The 21,502-nt window shown below is 37.5% G+C and overlaps 1 protein-coding gene and 1 long non-coding RNA gene across 6 annotated transcripts; one reads left to right on the top strand and one right to left on the bottom strand.

Moving 5' to 3' along the window:
- Window positions 1-6,530: 6,530 nt before the first annotated feature.
- On the top strand, window positions 6,531-21,446 carry LOC112558237 (leucine-rich repeat-containing protein 34-like). 3 transcript variants are annotated; one of them, XM_025228575.1, is made up of 11 exons: window positions 6,531-6,603; window positions 7,538-7,728; window positions 8,310-8,324; window positions 9,676-9,865; window positions 11,656-11,739; window positions 16,240-16,368; window positions 17,725-17,856; window positions 18,306-18,424; window positions 18,689-18,844; window positions 19,711-19,837; window positions 20,717-21,446. In XM_025228575.1, the coding sequence occupies exons 2-11, from the start codon at window positions 7,613-7,615 to the stop codon at window positions 20,939-20,941; spliced, it is 1,293 nt and encodes a 430-aa protein (XP_025084360.1). In that variant the 5' UTR covers window positions 6,531-6,603; window positions 7,538-7,612; the 3' UTR covers window positions 20,942-21,446. The 3 variants fall into 3 exon arrangements, with proteins under 3 accessions (XP_025084360.1, XP_025084359.1, XP_025084361.1); XM_025228574.1 differs by lacking the exon at window positions 6,531-6,603 and adding an exon at window positions 6,964-7,113; XM_025228576.1 differs by lacking the exons at window positions 6,531-6,603; window positions 8,310-8,324 and adding an exon at window positions 6,964-7,113.
- Window positions 13,928-16,242, bottom strand: LOC112558241. 3 transcript variants are annotated; one of them, XR_003098107.1, is made up of 3 exons: window positions 15,837-16,242; window positions 15,300-15,439; window positions 13,928-14,745 (listed from the first exon to the last, which is right to left on the bottom strand). It is a non-coding gene; the product is annotated as an uncharacterized LOC112558241 (long non-coding RNA). The 3 variants fall into 3 exon arrangements; XR_003098105.1 differs by having other exon boundaries at window positions 15,300-15,416; XR_003098106.1 differs by lacking the exon at window positions 15,837-16,242 and adding an exon at window positions 15,620-15,657 and having other exon boundaries at window positions 15,300-15,416.
- Window positions 21,447-21,502: the final 56 nt, after the last annotated feature.

Raw genomic sequence — 21,502 nt, 5'->3', positions numbered from 1 at the left:
GCGATCGTTGTTTCATCTGTTTTTTCCATTTGTTGCTACTCGTTTCTTCCAGCTACAAAAATAACAATCAGCATCTCACACATATTGACATGCAAAGCCAGCACCTCAGATATAACATGGGAATCCAGCACTTCAATATGGAAACATGGGAGACCTGCAACATGTTAGAGACTGTCTAAACAGTACTACGACCTACCCTAGAGAAATCTCCTCTGCTTTAAAAAATTATTAAATTCTTTCCCTTTTTTTCATTCTCTCTTTTTTAAACCCTTTCTGTTTGTCCGTCTGTCATTCTGTCTTTGTCGAGGCATATTCACGCATTCCTAAATGTGTGTCGTGTGTATTGATGCATGCAGAAAATACTCATATGCAACTACACAACCTTTTTTCTAAAAATCAAAATCTAGTCTCTTTCTGTCCTTTTGTTTGATTGGTCACTTCTCCGGTCATCCAACTTCAGTCGTCACTCCTGAATACTATTACAATAACCATTAGACTTCCAGAATGCAGCTGTTAGCATAACCGTTAGACCTTCGATTATAAATACAACAGAAACATAAAATTCTTGCATTAAATAAACGACCACGTCAGCAAGCATACCAACATCTTCTACAAGACCTCGACGAGACTGACTGTACACATGACGGAAACGGTCATCGGCCGACGCCTCACCATGGGTCACTGCTGAGCGCTGCTTGCATCAATGAAGATGAATGTTTGAGGCTGAAAAGTCAATCAAGCGGACACATCCAGCAGCACTGCACTGCCTACGCACACAGTCTCAGTTTAATGCACTCTGAAAATACACTCCCGTGCACGCGCACACTACACCGCACCACCCACCACGCGCGTACATATAACGTGTGCGAGAAAGATGTGAGACAAAGTGTGCGAGCATGCATTTGTGTCTTGGCGCATGTGAGAGAATAAAACAAAATACAAAAAAAAAAGCAAGCAAACAAACCTAAAACACATCTGCAAGTGTATAATATAAAACATTCACAGGATATGCCCAAACACTAATATGTGCAAGTGTTCCGGCTGTCTTTCAAGTAATCTCGTTTATTTTGCTGTATTTATTGCGCACTCAACAGCTGGCGCCAGACACTCTCCCAGGAGCCATTATGCTCTTGTATTAACGTCCTTCATACTCATGGCCTGCTCTTTCTCTAACTGATCAGTCTCTAAGCTGGATGTTGATGCCAAGCAGTTAGCTAAGCGAAATGTTTGTTTAGGGATTTTAAGTAACTGCTTTGCTTAAAGACCAACCTGAATGGTTTGCGTTTTCTGCAGATATCGGTAGGTATAGGCGATATAAACCTAGCCTGTAAATTTCAGCTTCCAGAACCCATCATTTAATTAACTATCCGCTACGAGTCGCACAAGGGATCAACGAGCGCCGATAACAGTGTACTACGTCACACTATCAGTGTACTACGTCACGCTAACAGTGTACTACGTCACATTGGTGCACCATTCACAACATTGCCTGCAGTCAACACCAATCAGAGCAACAGTTCGGGTAATTCGGACTTTGAAAGTCTGCTTTTCTCGTGCTAAAATAATAATTTTTCAGAACCACGAGAAGTACAGACTGTGGTGCGAATTGTAGAGGATAATTAATTAACGGACGAATTTTGAAAGGCTGAAATGAATTATTGGAAAGTCATAAAAAGTTATTGGAAGGTCATAAAGAGTTTTGGAAAAATTATGACAGACAAAAAAATGTTCTGGATCATTGAGTGCTGAAATATAGAAAGAGTTTTGAAAAGTTTTCCCTCTAGCATGCTGGACAAAGAAGTGTTTTCTGCTGAAGTTAAACATGCGATTAAGCTCTTAACGAAATGTAGCTGATTGGCTGGTAGACGATTATGGTACAAATTATATACTGTGATTGAATGTCTGTCAAATAAAGATTTCCGAAAGATCTAAGAGATATTTGTGATAATGTATACGACCCCGTCATGAGGGTCTCAGCCGTTTCATCAAGCGACATTCACCAAGAAACTTTTCTCTCAGCAAAAGTATACTCTTAACTTTGAAACCCTCAGCATCTTAGCTGGTATCTAGCAAACCACTATCCCAAACATTTCAAAACAAAACAAAAAGATCAAGAAAACGGATATATTTTAGAGTGGTGATGTGAATTTGAGTGTGCGCTTGTTCGTGTGTGTGTATGTGAGAGAGAGCATGTGGTGATATGATATGTAGGAAAGTGAATTAGAGACAAGGACCACCTGTAGTGCATCAATCTATTAATTACAGTAGTTTTGTTGTTCTTTTATTTCAAAATATTTTCCCCAATGATCTCATGGTTTCATTTAAAGCAACTGCTTATTATCTTTTGACCTTTTCGTTGTGTTTGTTGTAAGTTCAGAAGGACATGCCAGGATTTACTTCAGCATCATAGAAATTGTTAAGCAAACTACATTTACGGTCTGAAAAGATCAAGCAGACATCTCGAGAGTAATGCCTCGGAACATCACACACATTGGCCACAATTCTGGCTAAGTGGAGCTGCAGTCGCCGGGTACAGGTTAGCTCAGGGGTCCAATCCCATCCAGACACAAAACAACTATTGCGGGCACACACGCCTAGGATTCAACCAGAAACATATAATTGCACATCTCAGTCGAATACTAACCATATTTCAGCTTAAATTGACAGACATACACAGACCGATAGACAGATAGTGGAAGGAATTATAAGTTTCGCTACCCAGCTATCAAAGCCAAGCACATGATAGTTTTGTCCACGTGATAAGCCCCGTTGCCCCATAAAAAGAAATGAAGGTTCTCAGTGTATCAAGCCAAGTGAAACTAGTGAAGCTAACGTTAGTGGTTGTGACTCGGACATAAGTCTACGGTCTAAAGCTGTTGAACCAATACTGTGATGTCAGAGGATAGGAAGTTGGTTGGGGTGGGGTGGTGGGGACATGGAAGTGAGCGAATAAAGAGTGTTAACCTTGTGAGGGTATTTGACGATCACTTGCGGAGCGCATCACCTCACGAGTACAAGGAAAATTTCCCACGAGGTTTGCCGGGTGGATTGGAAAGGATTTCATGACGTTTGTCTCATTGCTTCTGGGCTTTCGTCATAAAGACTGGTGAAAATTGAAAAAAAAGTAATTACTGCCGCAAACTACTCGCTTGCGTTACCCAGCAGTCGTCATTTCCCCAAAGATGGTTTTCGAATTTGTGTAACAAGAGAGGCTGAGTGCTTCTGTATGTTGACACGACCTTTCTAACAGTATGAACGGGTAACGGCTACAACATGTTGGTTGAGTTTCTTTCGCAACTTTGTCCGTTGTATGCAAAGCGTCAGCAGAATCAGATCGCATCACTAAATACTGGTTTTTGACATTCCTCCCCTTCTCGTTTCGTAATGTTTCGTCTCAGGTCGCTACAGAAAGGGTTGTAGTGGTGGTGACCATCGTATAACAACAGTCATCACTAAGTCCATAACATTCATTACTTTATCTGCCGCACGTGCAGAATCAATAGTCGGAAGAAAAGGTAGGAAGGTTCAAAGTTGGTTACAAAGTTCTCCACAAACTCTTTGCCAAGAAAACAGAACTAGAATGGCGCCTTGTCAAAACTTCGGAAGCATACCAAATTAAGGGCACAGTGCTGGGAAAAACTTGGGGATAAGTCAACCATGCAATCAATTAAATACACGAAATTAGAAAGAAGCAAGTCGTGCATATAAACAGCAATCAGTTTCCTTCATTGAGGTTAGTTGTTGCAGTGTTGTTTGAGTAAGTAGCTGAATGTAAAGGGTTTACGATCCAAGCATGCATGCATCACCTTGGTTACTGTGCATCCCTATCCATTGTTTACTGCAATAACTGCAACCATAGCAAGGTCTCTGAACAACACGCAAGACCGGGGACTTCTATAGGCGGATGCCTATGGTCTGAGTATTTCAAAGTACATGACTATCCAACTCTTGTAAGTTCCTAGCTGATATTGGGGCAACACTACTCCTAGAAGTGCGATCAGTATTATTATAGCACCAGAATCACAACATCAAAATCACACTCATCTCTTTTACCTGTATCATCAAACTGTCATCTTCAAACTGTCAAGTTCCCCATCGTAGATTTAGTTGTCGATTTTGGGTAAATTTTTTTTCCTCAGTGTAAAGCGTTGGGACTCGTGTCTTGTATGTCTTGGAATACAAATACAAAATTACAAAATATCTATATTAATCCTTTTAAGGAAATTGCTTTGGCTGCCAACGGTAACACGAGAACATCACTTTACATAAATCATTAACACAGGCTATAAAAACGGAGCATAAACCAGCTACACCCAATTCATCTACGCTAGCACTTACAGTCTCTCTCCCAGATATTAAAAAGCTGCACATATTCATATTACCACTCAAAATAGGAAAACAGAGAGACGAGTTATACATCTGTAACATCAGTTCCAACCTATCAATATAAACGGACAATCTGGAAAGGGAGCATTCAGTATGGCCATCTAAATTCATGCGTATGTCCTGCCTGTTGTGGATTGTTTATCTGGATTGGATAAATGAGTGAATATAGCGAATAGTTTCAGAGCTATGAACTCCTCTCTATGCGTGGGATGTCAGATGTTTGTCGCAGTGAGTGCGAGTCTTCGACTAAAGCTGGAGTTTGAGGATCAGAAAAGCTTACCATACATTGTTCCTAGGTCAATATCCCTCCTAACCAACCCTTGCCTTCTTAATGTTCTTGTTTTAATTTGTACCTGTCCCGCTTTGCAATGTTCCCACAGTAGCAAGCTAGACCAAAAGTCATGGGGGTGCAAATAACAGAGGTGCAAAATATTTGCACAAGTTTTAAAAGACTTTAACTTTCTGAGACAGTACAGGTGGAAATGCGCTTTCGTAATAACCTTATCTACATGAGCTTTCCAAGTTTGTTTATCATCGATAATTATTCCTGAATATATTTAACTCTCTGCTCGTCTTTCTACTTCTTCATAATAAGTATTTCATGAAAAACAAACTCGTCCTTCCTAAAATCAACACTCATTTCTATCGTTTTCTTGACATTCAACTCTAAATAATTATCAGCACACCATGCTACAAAGTGATCAATCTCCTGTCTGTAGTAGGAGTCATCGTTGTTGATAATCAATCCCGTAAGCCCGGTGTCATCTGCATATTTAACTGTTGCAATCAGCTGTGTCTACAGTCAGCCGTGTACAAGGAAAACAAAAACAAAATAAAAAGACGAGAGAGTACTTTCCGTTCTGGGGAGTGCCGGTGTTTGTGTACAGAATATCAGAGATAACATTACTAGACATTTCAAATAAACTGAGGTTAATTAATCAGATAATGTCTAATCCATAAGGAAGTTCTGGCATCAACATTCATCCAAATTCGTTTCTGAACAAGCAAATGGCACGGTACTGTGTTGAACGTCTTGGAGAATCAAAACAAACAAAAAAAGTTGTTTTTAAAATTGTCAGTATAGGAGTTCGGGTGCTCCAGGTGTGCATAAGTTCTATCTGTCAAAGACTGGATAGCACGAAACAATCTTAAACTTAATGAAGATAAAACGGACCCCTCTTCTGCTCGAGAAGAAATCGTTCATCGCTCATCAATCCACCCAAGTGCAAGGTGGGCGACACCAACATCACTTTCACGTCGTCAGTCCCAAATCCCGGATTTGTCGTTACTACAGACATGACCCTCAGTAGACAAGTTACAGCTGTCTGTCAGTCTGCATGTTAACAGTTCCGTACGCTCAGCGCCATCCTCCACATTTTCTCTGCACGCGCTACCGCCACTCTTGTCTGTGCGTATGTTCTGTCTCGACTTGATTATCGTAACTCCTTGGTTGCTAGCTGCCCTGAATACCTTCTTCACAAACTCCAGAAAGTACTCTGAAAGAACTCTGCTGCACGGCTGGTGCTTTTTCTTCGTTTAGTACGTTCATTCTTTTTTAGCTTATATGTTGTTTTCTTGTCAATCGTATGCTGTCCATATTTCGTTCTTGTTTTTAAGGGCTAAGAGCAAAATCCTTAGTTGTGTGAGTATGCGCTTTACAAATTGTGCATTTATTATTTATTATTATTACACGTTTGATCCTTTAACGTCATTTTTACTCATTTTCTAACCACTTACGCATAAACAACTCTATGTTTTAGTAGTAATAACTGATATAGATCCTTAAATTGTGGACTTGTCTTCGTGTTTGCAGTCTGTATTACGTTACAGCCGAATTGTAAGCATATTATAATGTACTATAAATATAATATGCGATTACAATTACAAAGAACCCGGATAGGTCGATCATTTGCCCCGGGGCCCGTGCTGGCTCTCGGCGGCCCTGCGTTAGAGTGAAGTGGCAAGATTATGATTATATCATTATTATTACTGAGTGATCCACCAGTATGTCTGAGCCTCTCAGTGAACGCTTTTAAGATTAAATTTAAAATTGTATACCCTTATCCTTTTTTTCTTTTTGGTGATTCCCCTACCCACCATCGTTGGTAAGACTGTTGTAGTTCAAGGGCAGATCACTGACAAAGCATTATCTGCATTGCCTCCCTTAGCGGTTGCTGAGGAACTAGCAGCCGCTGAGTCTTCTCATCCTTATCTCAAGTGAGAATGTTTGCATTCTGGTTATGGCACCGCCACACAACGGACTCGTTTTATGCAGCGATTTAATTTTCGAATTTACATTTAATTCTAAATTAAGCCTCACAATGCCAACTGTGCTCATCTGGGATTTAATTCATTTTCCTTCATATCAGTCTCGATGCTTTTCCCAAACAAGGATCACAGACAAATATATCTCTAGACGAATGTCGTACATTTAGTAATAAGATAAAAGATAAAAATAAAATATGTAAAAATTGTCTACATCCAAATGAAGTTATAATAACAATAATAATAATTAAAAAAAAAACACCCTGCAATATGACATGTCTTTTATTCGTACACTCAATGGCTACAAACGTACTACTCCTTCGATATCAGGGGAGATCACTTTTCCACGTTGTTATAGCAACGACCGGAAGTATATAGCAGACAGAAGTAAGCAAAGTGTGGAAGGATAGTCTTTGAGGTTCAAGTAGTTTTTAATACATCCCCCTAAAAGAAAAATTAAAGGTAACTATCTCTACCGTCTTCTTGCTTGGTACTAAAAAATCAAAATCATGCATGTAAAACATTACTTAGATGTCCCTTGACTAACTGAATCGATATTATAAAGTTCATAAATTAAGAATTGTTGGCAAACTACAAGAAAAGCAGAAGGCCTCGTGATCAATTTATGGTTTGTGTTTTTTATGTAAAATAACTGCAAAGAAACCGAGTTTCAAACCTTTATACTGTTTGCTTTCTCAGTCCATCTTTCAAATCTTTCAATCCTCCCCTGCATTTAATGTCACTATTCCTCCTTTTCACCTCATCGCGTTTCCTCAACCTCACCCTTTTCTCAAATAGTTGCTGTTTTTCAGTAAGTCATGAATTCATTCAATTTTAGTTTTGTGCTCTGGTTTTTTAAATACTATGATCTTTCATTTTTTTGCAGCTTCATCATATATATGTAATTGTTCAGTCAAATAAACGCCTCTGGATTTCCACTTGACAAGAAAAAGCTCTCACAATGTCTGACATCCATTCAACATTATTCAGTTTTGAAAGTGCCTGCCAGGAGCTGGGTGTTAAGCAACATCCCTACATTCTTAAAATGCTCAAGCGAGAAGAAAAGGAATGTTTAATGTAAGTTGCTACATTATTTATGGTTTTAAATGATAAATCACAAAATCTTCTTTAAGCATCAGTTAGGTTTCTGATTTTAAAATAAAGTAACCACATACATTGCCAATAATAACAGTGTTTTCAATATTACATGTAGGCATTGCAGATTTTTGTATCTTTACCAATTACATTACAATAAATTAATTTAAGTTCAATAACAATAACAATAATAATAATAATAAGAAGAAGAAGAATGAGTACATTTGAGACCATGTTTTTCCAGCATCTGCCAGACTCAATGCACTTTACAAAACATTTAAGTTTGATAGTAAAAGCAGTTTTATTTTTCAAATATTCAAACATCGGAGAACAAAATGAAACAAAATTTGAAAATCATATAATTGTTCTTGGATTGTAAACAAGGAAAACATTACAAGCACTATAAAAATAAGATTCTTCAAAAGTTACTTGTAAGATGTGTCTATATTCTCTCCAGTCTCTAGATCTCTCTCTCTCTTTATTTATAAATAAATATATATAGGACTTTATAAACCTTTATAACACTGATATATAATCAGTCCTGATTTTTATCTGGAAAATAGCCGACAAGCAAAAGGGTGAGTAGAGTGAGTGTTCCTGTTTGAGATGGTTGCAACTTATAAACATTGTACTTGAAGTTGATCTTCAACAAGTTTGTGTGACTATAGCTGCTTCTTTTTAGATCATGGATATCTAACCTCTTGTTTTTTCCATTTTATCTGGATATCTAACCTCTTGTTTTTTCCATTTTATCTTGAACAAAGCAGTGCAATAGTTACCTAACATACCTTATTAATTGTGTTCAGTTTTCTTATTTTTTTAAAATATGAATAGATAGATAGGTCTGTCCTTCATATACGTGTGATATTGTTATTACATTTTTTTTTACTAAATCTTTAGCTTTTTCTACCACACAGCTCTTGTACATTTGAATTCATATGTTTTGAACTTATTTTTAATGTGTGATCAATATATGAACAATGTTTTATTTTTCTTTGTTTGGTATTAATGGCTTTGTTTAAGTTAGTGTAATGGTCAGTATACAAAGATTCAGTTCTGTTTGTTTCTTTTTTAAAAATGAACTGTCATTGCTCCTGACAATGTAAGTGTGATGCTGTGTGACATCCCATTTTGCTTGTTCTGAAATCCTTGCTGAGTTGGGCTTAATTTTAAATGATGTTTATGGTTACTGCATAATATCAGCAGTATGTCACAGGACGCAAGTTCCTGATGCCTATAGCAGCTGTATATCATGCTGCCAGTTCCATCTTTCTGTCTCATGAAAAGATGGTATAGATGCTAGAAGATCCACAAACCGCATTACAAAATGAGATATACTTTTTGTAGATGGAGTGTGTTTCCAGCCTGTCCTTCAAGCTCTCCCATCTGCATGTTCACTTGTTAGATTATTCCTTGTTATAAATAGAGCAGTAAGCTGTTGTAATCCCAAAATATAACAGAAACATATCTAGGTCTCGAAATTTTCTAGAGGAGACTGTGCTGGCATGGCATTTAGGATGGGTGAAAATCAATGGAAATAAAATGGAAAATTAACAGTTGTAAAATGAAGACGTGCCAGCAGCAAGTAAACATCCTCTAGTAGTTGCTGTTCTTGCTTCTTTTCAAAATTGTTGCTTCAAGAAAATTGTCTTTAATAGAGTAAAACCTGCTGAGATGTGTAAGAGCTATTCCTGATCTCAAGACCTTCCAATGCAACCCATATCAGTCTTTTATTTAAGTTTTAAGTTAACTAGTAAAACAAGTAAATAACTGTAGAATAAAAAAAATGTAAACAGAGATAAAATGTTACTTAAGTCAAGCTACAAGTATCTCCAAGGTAGATAGTTATTTAGATAGAATTACTTCAGAAAGTTACAAATAGCTATAAATCCCATGTATACTGAATATTAAGCTGACTTTGTTTTGTAGGGAGTTTAAGACCAGCATGCACCTTTACCTGGCTGGAAACAACCACCTGCTAACAGATGTCCGCATCAATGATGATGACTGCATTCTGCTACAGAAGGTTCTGCTAAAGAATCTTTTCATCACATCTCTTGATCTCCGCTTCAATTTAATTTGTGATAAGGGTGCTAAAATCCTTGCTGCAATGTTAGAAGTAAGTTGAAGCATTTAGTGGAAGATTATAAAGAAATGAATAAAAAAAAAATGTTCATATTTCAAATCATCTCTTTGAAAGTATTGAGGTGTGGGAAAGGAAGAATCCACTAACCTGTTTTTAACTTTTGATAGCAATTAAATATCAAAAGACTATTGTTATATAATAAGTATACTCTAGTGCACCTTTTAAAGAATTCTATTTAACATAACAATTTTCTGAGCTCAGGGATATTTGGCCCCTGTTGTGGATTCTGCTAACCAATCCTTGAAAAGAGCAAAAATCATATATTTACTACACAGTAAATAGAAATTACACCTTTGCCTGATTTGCTAAAGATATTTAATAACCAAAGTGAATTTTCTTCACAAAAAATGATTTTATTGAGTGACTAAAGTATGCTACTGGGAAATTAATAAGTATACTCTTGACTGATCTTTGCATTTGCCATGGTTTATATTTCTTGCTTAAAGAGTTTTGATTGTGGAAGATGTTTTAGTGATACATCATCTTCTGCATTCAATTACAGTCCGCTATGATAGTTTTCCTGACAATCTATCTACTTTTATTCTCCAGTATAAACCATTATGGGTGTTACTGAGATCCCAGCTAGGATGCCTTTCTAAAGTTTCCAAGTTCTCCTTTTCCACCTTTGGCAAACACTCTTTTGTAGTATTTGAATCCACAGTTTGAAATTCCTGCCAGTGTATTTGCATCATACACAGACACATGGAACTTTCAAGAAATACCTTCTTCTTCTTGTTCCTATTCACCCCCAGTGGAGCATAGGGCCGCAACCACACCCTGCCATCGGACCCGGTTCTGGGCATCCCTTTTCAGTTGGGACCATGTCATGTCAGTTGTCTCCGCCTCTCTGTGGACTGATCTCCTCAATGTCTGTCTGGGTCTACCAACCCTGCTCCTCCCCTGTGGGTTTCAGCCCAAAGCATGTCTTGTTAAATTGTCGGCTGGCTTTCACAAGGTGTGACCAATCCAGCCCCACTTCCACTTTTTAATGTCTTGGCTGGCAGGGTTTTGGTTGTTCTCTCACACAGGTCTGTATTGGCGGTCTTCTTGAGCCATCTGATGTTGAGGATGCGGCGCAGACATCTGTTGACGAATGTCTGTATCTTGTTAGTGATGGTATTTGTCACACGTCATGTCTCAGATCCATACAGAAGGACTGACTTTACATTTGTGTTAATGGTGTGGATCTTGGTGTGCAAAGATAAAGCCTTGGAGTTCCAGATAGGCTGTAGTGTATGGAATGCAAGCCTGGCTTTGTTTATTCGGCTTCTTACATCTTCATCTGGACCTTCATCTTTGTTGACTATGCTGCCAAGGTAGGTGAAACAGTCAGACTCTGTAATACATTCCTGATGTAGTTGGAGTGAGGCTTCTTGCTTGTTGCTGACCCGCATTACCTCCGTCTTCTTGATGTTGATGGTCAGGCTAGTCATCGCTGCTTCTTCTGTGAGCCAAGTGAGCTTTGTCTGTGCATGTTGTTGCTCGTGGGACTACAGGCTGATGTTATCCGCAAAGTCGAGATCCTCAAGTTGCCTGATATGATAACAATGATTTGGGTGATTATTATTGCCTTGTACCGTGCAATATTTTCTACCTCCAATTGTATAAATGGTCTGAAAGGGAGATTTGGTGACATTCTAGATACAGTAGAAAAAGAATCTTAGTTAAAAGACAAAATACAAATAGATGTATTTATATTTAAACACAGAACATACATGTAACCTGTGTGTATCTTTACTTTATGAATTTATTTTTGTCAACAGAACAATACAACATTGCAAAGGCTTAATTTAATGTGCAATGAAATTGGACCAGATGGGGCAGAAGCACTAGCACGATCTCTGCATGTGAGCATAATATGAACTTGTGTAATTTCAAAAGTTATTCAGGACTTGAAATTATTATTATACTTTTTTTATCACTTATCTGTATGCATCTACCCAGCCTGCAAGAGTTCATCGGCCCCGAACGGGCCCGTTTCGGGCTGAGAAATGGGGCCGTTAAGGGAAGTTACACTCCCAGCCCGCCGTATTATGGGAGCCTAAAGTGCATCGGCCCCTTGCGGGTTTGGGAGAAATAACTCCCTCAGCCCTTCAAAGCCCCACCCTAAAAACACCTCGCAGCCCTTCCATAGTCCCTCAGCCCTCCAAAGCCCCACCCTAAAAACACCTCGCAGCCCTTCCATAGTCCCTCAGCCTCCAAAGCCCCACCCTAAAAACACCTCGCAGCCCTTCCATAGTCCTCAGCCCTCCAAAGCCCAACCTAAAAACACCTCGCAGCCCTTCCATAGTCCCTCAGCCCTCCATAGCCCCAACCTAAAAACACCTCGCAGCCCTTCCATAGTCCCTCAGCCTCCATAGCCCCAACCTAAAAAACACCTCGCAGCCCTTCCATAGTCCCTCAGCCCTCCAAAGCCCCACCCTAAAAACACCTCGCAGCCCTTCCATAGTCCTCAGCCCTCCATAGCCCCACCCTAAAAACACCTCATAGCCTTCAAAGCCCCTCTCAGCCCTCCAAAGCCCCATCCTAAAAAACACCTTTCAGCCCTTCAAAGCACTTGGTAAATACCAGCAGACAAAAAAATAGACATGATTCAACAAATTTATTAAATAAAGCAGATACACAAGGTTTCATATTAATTTACAACAAAGAATTTTTCACAAATGCCTGACCAAAAAATATTCATTGCAATTTATCATATACATATACAAGCAAAAAAAAATTAAGGGTTTTAATATTTATTACAACAAAGAATTTGAGTCTTCAAAAACTTCAGGCTAATTGTTGCGAATACTTGACCCAAAAAAGAAAATAAAATCATTACAATCTTCAAAACAATTTATCATATACAAGCAAAAGATAAACAAGGATTGAATATTTATTTACAACAAAGAATTTGTCACAAATGCCTGACCCCCACCTCCAAAAAAAGAAAAAAGTCATTACAATCTTCAAAAACAACTTATACATATACAAGCAAAAAGTATACATGGTTTTAACATTATTTACAACCAAGGATTTGAGTCTTTACAGTCTTCAGGCTAGTTGTCGCGAATACCTGACCAAAAGAAAAAAAATTGAAAAAAATCATTACAATCTTCAAAACATATCATATACAACAAGCAAAAAATATACATGGTTTTAACATTTATTTACAACAAAGAATTTGAGTCTTTAAAGTCTTCAGGCTAGTTGTCGGGAATACCTGACCAAAAAAAAACAACAAAAATCCTTACAATCTTCAAAACAATGTACTATATACACACAAAAAGGAGAGAAGAAATTTATTATATACAAGCCAAACTAAACATGGTTTTAACATTTATTTACAAAAGAATTTGAGTCTTCAAAGTCTTCAGGCTAGTTGTTGCGAAAAAAGCTTTAATTAGATTTCACAACAGCCACTTTCCCCCTAAATTCTCTACACACAGATTCCTCTTAAAGCCTATCAAATTTCTCACCTGAACATGGGATTGCTGCTGGAGTCATTCCTTGTTCACCTACATTTCGTAACTTGATTCATATGTGGAGCAAGCTTCGAAACATTTCTCTGTGCTCCTCAACAGCATGACCCATCTGAATCAAAATATTAGTCCTTTAATGATAAGCAAAAACAAGGCATTTCAATTTATTCACTTATTACCGATGTGCCATTCAGTTGAAGTAAAACGTATTTCTGTTTCTTACTATTTATGAGCTTTAAAGCAGCTAGGAGGCAACAGGAAGTTGATGGCCAACACCACTTATGTAAATAGATTCATGTAGGCTTGCTTCTAGTGTTGATTACTATTTGTGGATTAGAAAGGAAAATAAGAGGTAGAATCACTAGAACCATATCACATCAAAGCAGTTGCACTTGTAAACAGGTGTACAACATGCAGAACAGGGTAATAGGCAGGGTTAACTTTCTTCATAAACAAATCATGAATGATAAAGCCATGCTTACATTGATAAATTAAACACATGCATGGTTATTTTCTTTGATTTCTTATTTCACTGACCATCAGATGGCTTTGTCCTTGGACTTGTTTCCATTCTTGCCTGTTACTTCCAAACTATTTGTAAGCAGTGGCAGATATAATATCCCCAGGCTGCTGCTGTGCACAAAGGGAAATTGTGATGGTTAAAAGTCAAATACAAATGTTTCATTGTAATACATTTGTACATGAAACTACAGTCTACTTCAGGGTCATATGCAAACCAAACAGGAAAACATATTGACTTGCAAAAACAAAACAAAAACAATCAAGTATGCTCTCAGTATCCCAACCTTTGCCCTACATAACTAGCACCACAATTTCTACCAGCCTGCCCCACTATTTCTTCAATGAAGCATTTTGACTAAAAGAGCCTGCTCTGTCGTAACAATTATCTCGTTATGAGTAGCAACATCTTTCATGTATTGATGAAATGTCAGTAGTTTTCAGTGTATGGTTAGATATGCTATCTCTCTCTTTTACATATCTATATCTAAAGTTTTCAATCTACTTGAACAGGAACATTAAAAATGGAAAAATTAAAATTTTGACAAGCTATCAAGTGACAGGACACTTAAATGAAAGTGGAGCATTTATCTTGTGAGACTGACTTATAGCTAAACCCAGTCAGACTCACTGCAAGAATCTCTCTCCTTGCAAAATAAAGTACTTAAGCTCACATAATAAAAAAGTAGCAATTTAAGAAGCCACTTCAAAACACTTACTGGTACAGCAATAATCCTGTTTCATATGCAGAGTGATGAAATATTTTAGTTCTTCTTTTATAATTCCACTCATTCCAGATTGGGAATAACCAGTCTCGTCACATACCATGTCAGTTGATTTTCTTACAACCCTTCCAGGATATTGAATATCCTACACAAATAAAGTAAAGCATCCTACACAACATGTTAATTTATGGCATTGTCACAACTCTTCATGAAAAACCTCTAATTACTGTTATCTTATCTCGTGTATGCACATTTATGCAGAAACAATCTGCAGCCTGTGTTCTCTTTTTCTAATATATATCCTACATTGCCCAAAGATTACTTGAAGTTATCACTAAAGTTTCAAATAGATGAAATTTTAAGCTAATGAGGTAATTGGTTTGGTTGTGTTTACATTGTGTTTAACTAAACTGTAGTCAGTCTTTATGTTTGCAATAATGTACAACAGCTTTACAACAATGTTATTTTATATATTATAATTGCAGAATGCAAACACAATAGAACACACTTTAAGCATTCATTGTAAAAGTATGCAAATATTATAAAACTGGACTACTTTATATGAAAGAAAAAGTATATATAAACATTTTACCAAACTGAAACACTAATGTATTTCACTCTGTCAGGAATACTGTTTGCTGTTCTCATGATTAAGAAATGTGTAGCCTTATTTTACAACATGGAACGGTTTATACGCACACTATACATTCAGCTTGGCTCATCTTCAGCCACGCTGTGGAGTTATCTGTTGACTGTTTTGTAGTCGGCATTATTACAATGCTTTGACTAAGCACGATCCCCGATCTTCAGCATTTCCTAGAAAGTGAAATAACCAAAGTCTGCATTAAAAAAAAACAACACAAACAAACAAAAAAACGATTACAATAATCTTTCAATACACGATCGAGTGTTCAAATTTCAATAGAAGGTAAATTGCTAAGAACTATTATAGGGTCAATTAATTATAAGGATTGTTTGAAACACTAATATTTTGCTTCGAGAATTTATACATAAAATACCTTGTGTTAGCCATGCGGCATCTCACTACAGCGAGCACATGGCACAAAGCGGAAGTAGCACGCAACAAATCGACGATTCGGGCTGAACTATACAAATTAAATTAAACTAATACCAGAAATCCTGATACTGTACACAGTTTCAACTGGTGTGAATAATTCATGTTATAATATTTTACAGAATTTTAGGGTACACTTTACACTTAATTCACAAACTCACCGAGAGTGCGATGACCAAAGCGGTTGTTGCAGGTAGAAGCCCATCGGGCGGCGAGTGTGGAGTCCGACAGCCGGTCAGCAAATGCGGGCGCGAGGTCAGAGGGCGGAGTGAAAAGTCCGACATACGGGTCACTGTCAGCGCGTAACGGCTACGCCCTATGGGCGTTCGGTCAGTTAGGAGCGGGATAGCCCGTAGCCCTTACTTTCACCCGTCCCCCCGATCGGGGCCCTTCAAAATCTGAAAGCTTATGCAGGCTGGGTATAGATCAAAGGGAATCTTTAATTAACCAATGCTTTTCGAGTCACCCTACAGCATAAACATTTTGCACTTCACCTCCTCATGAAACAATGAATAACTCTTGACAATCAAATAAGGTCTGCTCATTGTCATCTCTTAATGACAGATAAATGAAATGCTGAAAGTGCTATTACTGAATGGAAACAAAATAGACAACAAAGGAGGAATGAGTTTTGCCCAAGCCTTACAGATCAATACCACCCTGGAGCATCTTGATGTTGGTGAAGCTGATCTGGTATTTGAAAACATTTTTCTTTACATCTTAATTCTTTATAGCTATTTATTCCATTTTTCTTTTGCTCCGAAAATATTCTGCATTTTATCTTAATGCATTTAGATTTTTAACACAGCAAGTCTTTTGTGTACAGAGATGATGTATATCAGTAAATGCATCTTTTGAGCTTTGAATGGGTCAAGCACAAAACGATGTTAAACATGGGAGAGACATGATGGCATCATTTTTTTATTTTTGAATAATAAATTATTTTGCCAAAGTATAGCATCAGGCATCAGGCCTGCGAGGTAGTTACGTTTGTTTTGGCTTAACATTCAAAACCTATCATTATAGTGTGCAGACATATTCAGTACATTCTTCATATAAGCATTTAATGACCAAGCCCAAACCAATGATTGGCATAGGAAGGACTAGATAGTATCGCTTGATTTTTTTTTTTTTAAATAATAATAAAATTCCAAACATGGAATACAACATCAGGTCTGATTTGCATGACGTCTTAAGTGGAACTGTTTTAAGTTTCTCAGCTTCCAAAAATTGCCTGGTTGTATGGTATGGCTGGTGTGTATGTAGGGTCTTATGAATATTAGTGTGCTGATCTCGTGGCAAGTTGACTGTTCAGCTCAAACTTAATGAAGTTGTCTTCCACTTGAGACTGTTGACTTATGTTCAAGACCTCACATGCAACCCAGCAACTGTTATTCACACCAACTGCCAGATATGTAACAAAAAGAGGAAAACTCTGATGCCACATACATCCACCTCATTTTGAAGTAAGACAGCTTAGCAAGGGTTGTTCTTGCTTCCTGTGTAACCTACACTTATTAAAACAGCAAAGAAATCCAAAATGCAAAATTGCCATAGTCTTGCTTGATTGAAGTTGAGATAGGATTCACTGCATCAGGAGCTATTAAAATGTTATGTATGAGCAAAGAAAGATGCTTGCATTACCTGAGGGAGATAACACATTTTCCCATCACACAAAAGGTGAATACTGTGCTGTAGATACCACTATTTTGTTGGAAACTGAAGAAAAGAATTGCAGGAACAACTTGTGCAACTTTAGATACACATCTTTCTTTGTGCAAAATGGCTTTGGCATCAGATTGGCAAATAGTTATACTTAATGACATAAAATCACCATACCAAATAAAAGTAAGTGCATAAAGTAGCTGTTTTTAAATCTCATGTTAACGAATGAATTAGAAGCTTTGCCTGTAAAGTGTACATTCATCATAACGTTTTTGTTAAAAACCCCACCTTAGTAACTATTATGAATGTAGTATCAGCAAACACATTGATTACATATTCTTACTCAAAAATATATAAGCCAGTTGTTTCTTAATCTGAGTGCAGAGGATGGAGAGCACAGTAGCTCTTGCCACAGTACTCCGCAACAATACTTCTATCAGAGTCATCGATGTCAGCCGCCCACTTCTTACGACAGTCCAGGAGGAGCCTGTGGTTCATTTTGCTAACATGCTGAAGGTTAGTTAGTAGCAGAACATTTATCTTTGCCACTATGCCTGCAATGATGGGAAGTGAACTGCTGAATGGCCAGAGGTGTGAACACTTGCTGGTTGACCTGTGTGATTTACCAGACTTCTTAGAGAGTTAGAGAAAGAAAGGCAGAGAGAGAGAGATGATCACCATGCTCACAAAAAGTGTTGTCTCTTAACATCCCATTCCTTAATGTCTCAATTACCTTTATTTTTCCTGTGAATTTCAATGCACACTGTACAATTACAAGAGAGTATTTTTGTATGAGGTGAACTCACGAATGTGTATGCATATACAGCTATGTATGCACTCACACTTGTATTCTTGTTTGTGCTCAGTCTTACACACTATGATATATTACAATACTTGGTGCAGCATTCTGTCAATATATAATGATAATGTCAACGTATACCATCACTTTTACTTCTCAATTTCAGGTGAATAAGACATTAGAAGAACTCCATCTTCAGAAGTATGACATGAGAGACTTTGGAATGCATCGACTAGCGGAAAATTTAATGGAGAACTTCACTTTGACCTACCTGGATCTCAGCTGGTATGTTTAATTGCCTGTTTGTATGTGTCTGCCTTAATATCTGTTTCTTAGCTAACTTGTATATTTCCTGTTGCATATTACTAGGCTTATCATGTTTGCATCATCTGCATTCTACAGTTAACTCTTCAAGGTCTGGTAGTGCATAAACGACATCAAACTCTGCTAACCTGGGTTACCTCAGTTGTATGTTTGCAAATGGTACTGTACTCACCAAGTTATTATCACCATGCTACCACCATAAGTCATGTTTTGACTTAATCCTAGCAATCGCATCACACGTGATGGTGTGAAGGAGTTAGCAAAGGTGCTGAAACTGAACACAGCACTGTGTATACTGGACCTTGGTTTTAACAGACTTGAGGATGATGGTGCCATGCACATTGCTGAAGCCTTGGCCAGCCTTAACACCAACCTGCGGTGGTCAGTATCTCTTCATTTAGTAGTGTTGCCCAACTTCAAGTTTTCTTACTTCAACTATTGATCTTATAGAGGGTTTTTATTACTGTTATCATTTGATCATTATTTTCTATGCTCCCTTTTCTCATCTCCAAGTTATCATCTAGTCTTATGTCACAATATTTTTATTTCTTAAAACTATACTTTGAATTTGTTGATACTGCTGAAAGTGGAAAAACCCAGTCATAAAGAAAAATGAGCAAACAGTGGCATGAATAGTACTCATTGTTTACTACATGTACTAGCTTTTGATTATCACATATGATTCAAAAAGGTGATAACTTTGCAAAATATGGCTGTATTCTGAAAACCCTCAGGCAAACTCATTAACACTGTCTGATGTTACTGGCAGTAGCAGCTACCTTGTCAAGGGCTTCAACTGTCTCTCTAAAACAACACTGGCTTTTAACACTGCACTCAGCATGCAAAAGTATTCCTTTCTAGGAGTGTATTTATGATTTGACCTACAGAGTTTGTTTTCAAAAGACACCATGTTAATCACACATGAATTTGTTCTTCGCCATTCGAGAACATCAAGTAATTTTACTGAACTGTAAAGCCAGCCACCAATTTAAGTTGTAACTTGACAAAAGGATTTTCCAAACCAGAGTATTTTCAGTTTTTACTGACTCACTTAAGTGAAATAATAGGCAAGCCACTTGAATATCCTTATTGATATCAGTGAAGAATGTACATTCACAAAAAACTAATCACATCAACATTGTACTTATATCCCCACTCAAATAGAGAAATTCTTGTTGCTGCTATACAATAAAGACTTACAGATTCTGCAAATGTTTAAGAAGCTTGCTACTTCTCTTCCTTTCTAGCCTTTCCGTGGTCAGCAACAACATTGGCAGCATGGGACTGTGTGCCATAGCAGATGCAATGAAGACAAACACAACTCTGACAAATGTCTTTATATGGGGCAACAAACTGGAGGAACCAGTGTGCATAGTATGCACTTTGTATTGTTTGTATTTGCTGTTCATAATAAATATATATATGTATGCTAAAACTGATATTTTTACATTTCCTACCCTTTCGGAGAGTGATGTCCCTTTCCTTAACTGGCTGGAGGGGACCAGCTCTATCGTTTTTTCTCATCTGTGGATTAATGTCGAGTTTTGGTTTCTCCAACTCCTCTGTGATGTTTTTTGCACCATTGGCCTCTGTTATGGATTGTTCTAGATCTATGCACTTCATACTGTGGTCTGGTGATTAGATTCATTTGTGTCATTCTGCATCTTGCTTCAAGCGTGTATCTGACTACTGTCACCTTCGCTTATTCAATGCCAACACTGTGCTCTGCTTTCAACTGTGATGCCCTGAAACTTCAAATTCAATATTCTAACAAATCTTTCTTTTTACTGGTCTACATGTGAAATTCAAGACATTGCTTATACCATTGCTTTACGAAGAACAACTTCAAAGTCCAGTGCTGGAAAGAAGGGAATTGGGTGTAAATAGTGATAAGAACACTGAAACTTATAGTTTTTAAGTCCAGCATCCATTATTTTTGTTTGTGTTATTATTTGTCTTATGTTTTCTTTTTAGTAATAGTGCTTTAAGCCTGCCTTTAATGGTGGGGAAAAGTGCTATACAAATTAACTTTATTATTATTATTACCCTTACCCATTGAGCTAACATAATATTCTTCTACTAGGTACATGAAATACCTCATTGAAGCCAGCATTAAATTTCCATACTCAGCCTACCTTATCTAGATGTTTTCATTTTGTTTTGCCTTTTGCTTCTTTATTTTTTATGTATTGTTAAGTCATCAAGCTATCCAAGATGTTCTCAAGAATATTCTCATATTTTTTTGTGTCACAGGCATTTGACAGCTTGATAAAAACTGGTCGTTTGGATTTGCGAAACACAGATGTGAAGCCATACATTGTAGATGGGATCACATACTTATGTGAGCTAAGCCATGGGATAAGACGAAATTTCTATTATGGTCCTACGTATGGTGAAGATGTTCCAGACTGGCAAGTGCGAGGACTCAATCCTCGCAGTGTCAAGTTGGATGATGACATGACCTCTTTGTTTGACTAGGTAAATCATACAATGAATGAATTTAATAAAAACTGGAGAGAAAGAGAGAGAGAGAAGGGAAATGAAAAAGAGATGAACAGAAGGTAGACCTTCCAGTGTGTTCTTTGAGGAACTACAAGCTGATGACCACGAAGTGCTTCAAAATAACCTGAGAGATGCCTTTGGTCGATCTGCATGTTTTCTAGACTTTACAGAAGTATCAGCTCACTGGTGAGCAGAGAATGAAAGAAATTATCTCTTTTGTCACTAGGTTGCTGTAATGCTCTGTGGTCTGTCCGGTTGTTTCTTTTACTTGTTATAATGGCTTTATAGCTGATCAGTCTTAAACTTTCCAGAGAAATACCTTAGCACGGTCCTGTTAAATTTTTGTCACATTATCCCGACATTTTGTTTTTAAAAGAGGAATAAACTAGGGCACTGAAAATATTACCAAATTGTAGGATGTTACAGATATGGTACAAATGATTTAAATACAAAAACAATTACAAGTAAATTCTTGGTTACAGTGGGTTTTTTAAATGGTTGTATGCGTGTGTGTCCATGCATGAACAAAAGAAAAAA

Source organism: Pomacea canaliculata, linkage group LG2 (assembly GCF_003073045.1).
Source record: "Pomacea canaliculata isolate SZHN2017 linkage group LG2, ASM307304v1, whole genome shotgun sequence".
NCBI lineage: Eukaryota > Metazoa > Mollusca > Gastropoda > Architaenioglossa > Ampullariidae > Pomacea > Pomacea canaliculata.
The sequence above is the reverse complement of the archived record's forward strand: the minus strand, read 5'-3'. Positions and strand labels throughout refer to the sequence as shown.

What these genes read in the sequence shown, in the direction of transcription:
- LOC112558237 (XM_025228575.1), top strand. Translation starts at nt 7,613, where the DNA reads ATGTCTGACATCCATTCAACATTATTCAGTTTTGAAAGTGCCTGCCAG. An exon ending in ATGTTGGTGAAGCTGATCTG is followed by an intron (nt 16,369 to 17,724) that starts GTATTTGAAAAC and finishes ATCTGAGTGCAG; the next exon opens with AGGATGGAGAGCACAGTAGC. An exon ending in CTTAACACCAACCTGCGGTG is followed by an intron (nt 18,845 to 19,710) that starts GTCAGTATCTCT and finishes CTTCCTTTCTAG; the next exon opens with CCTTTCCGTGGTCAGCAACA.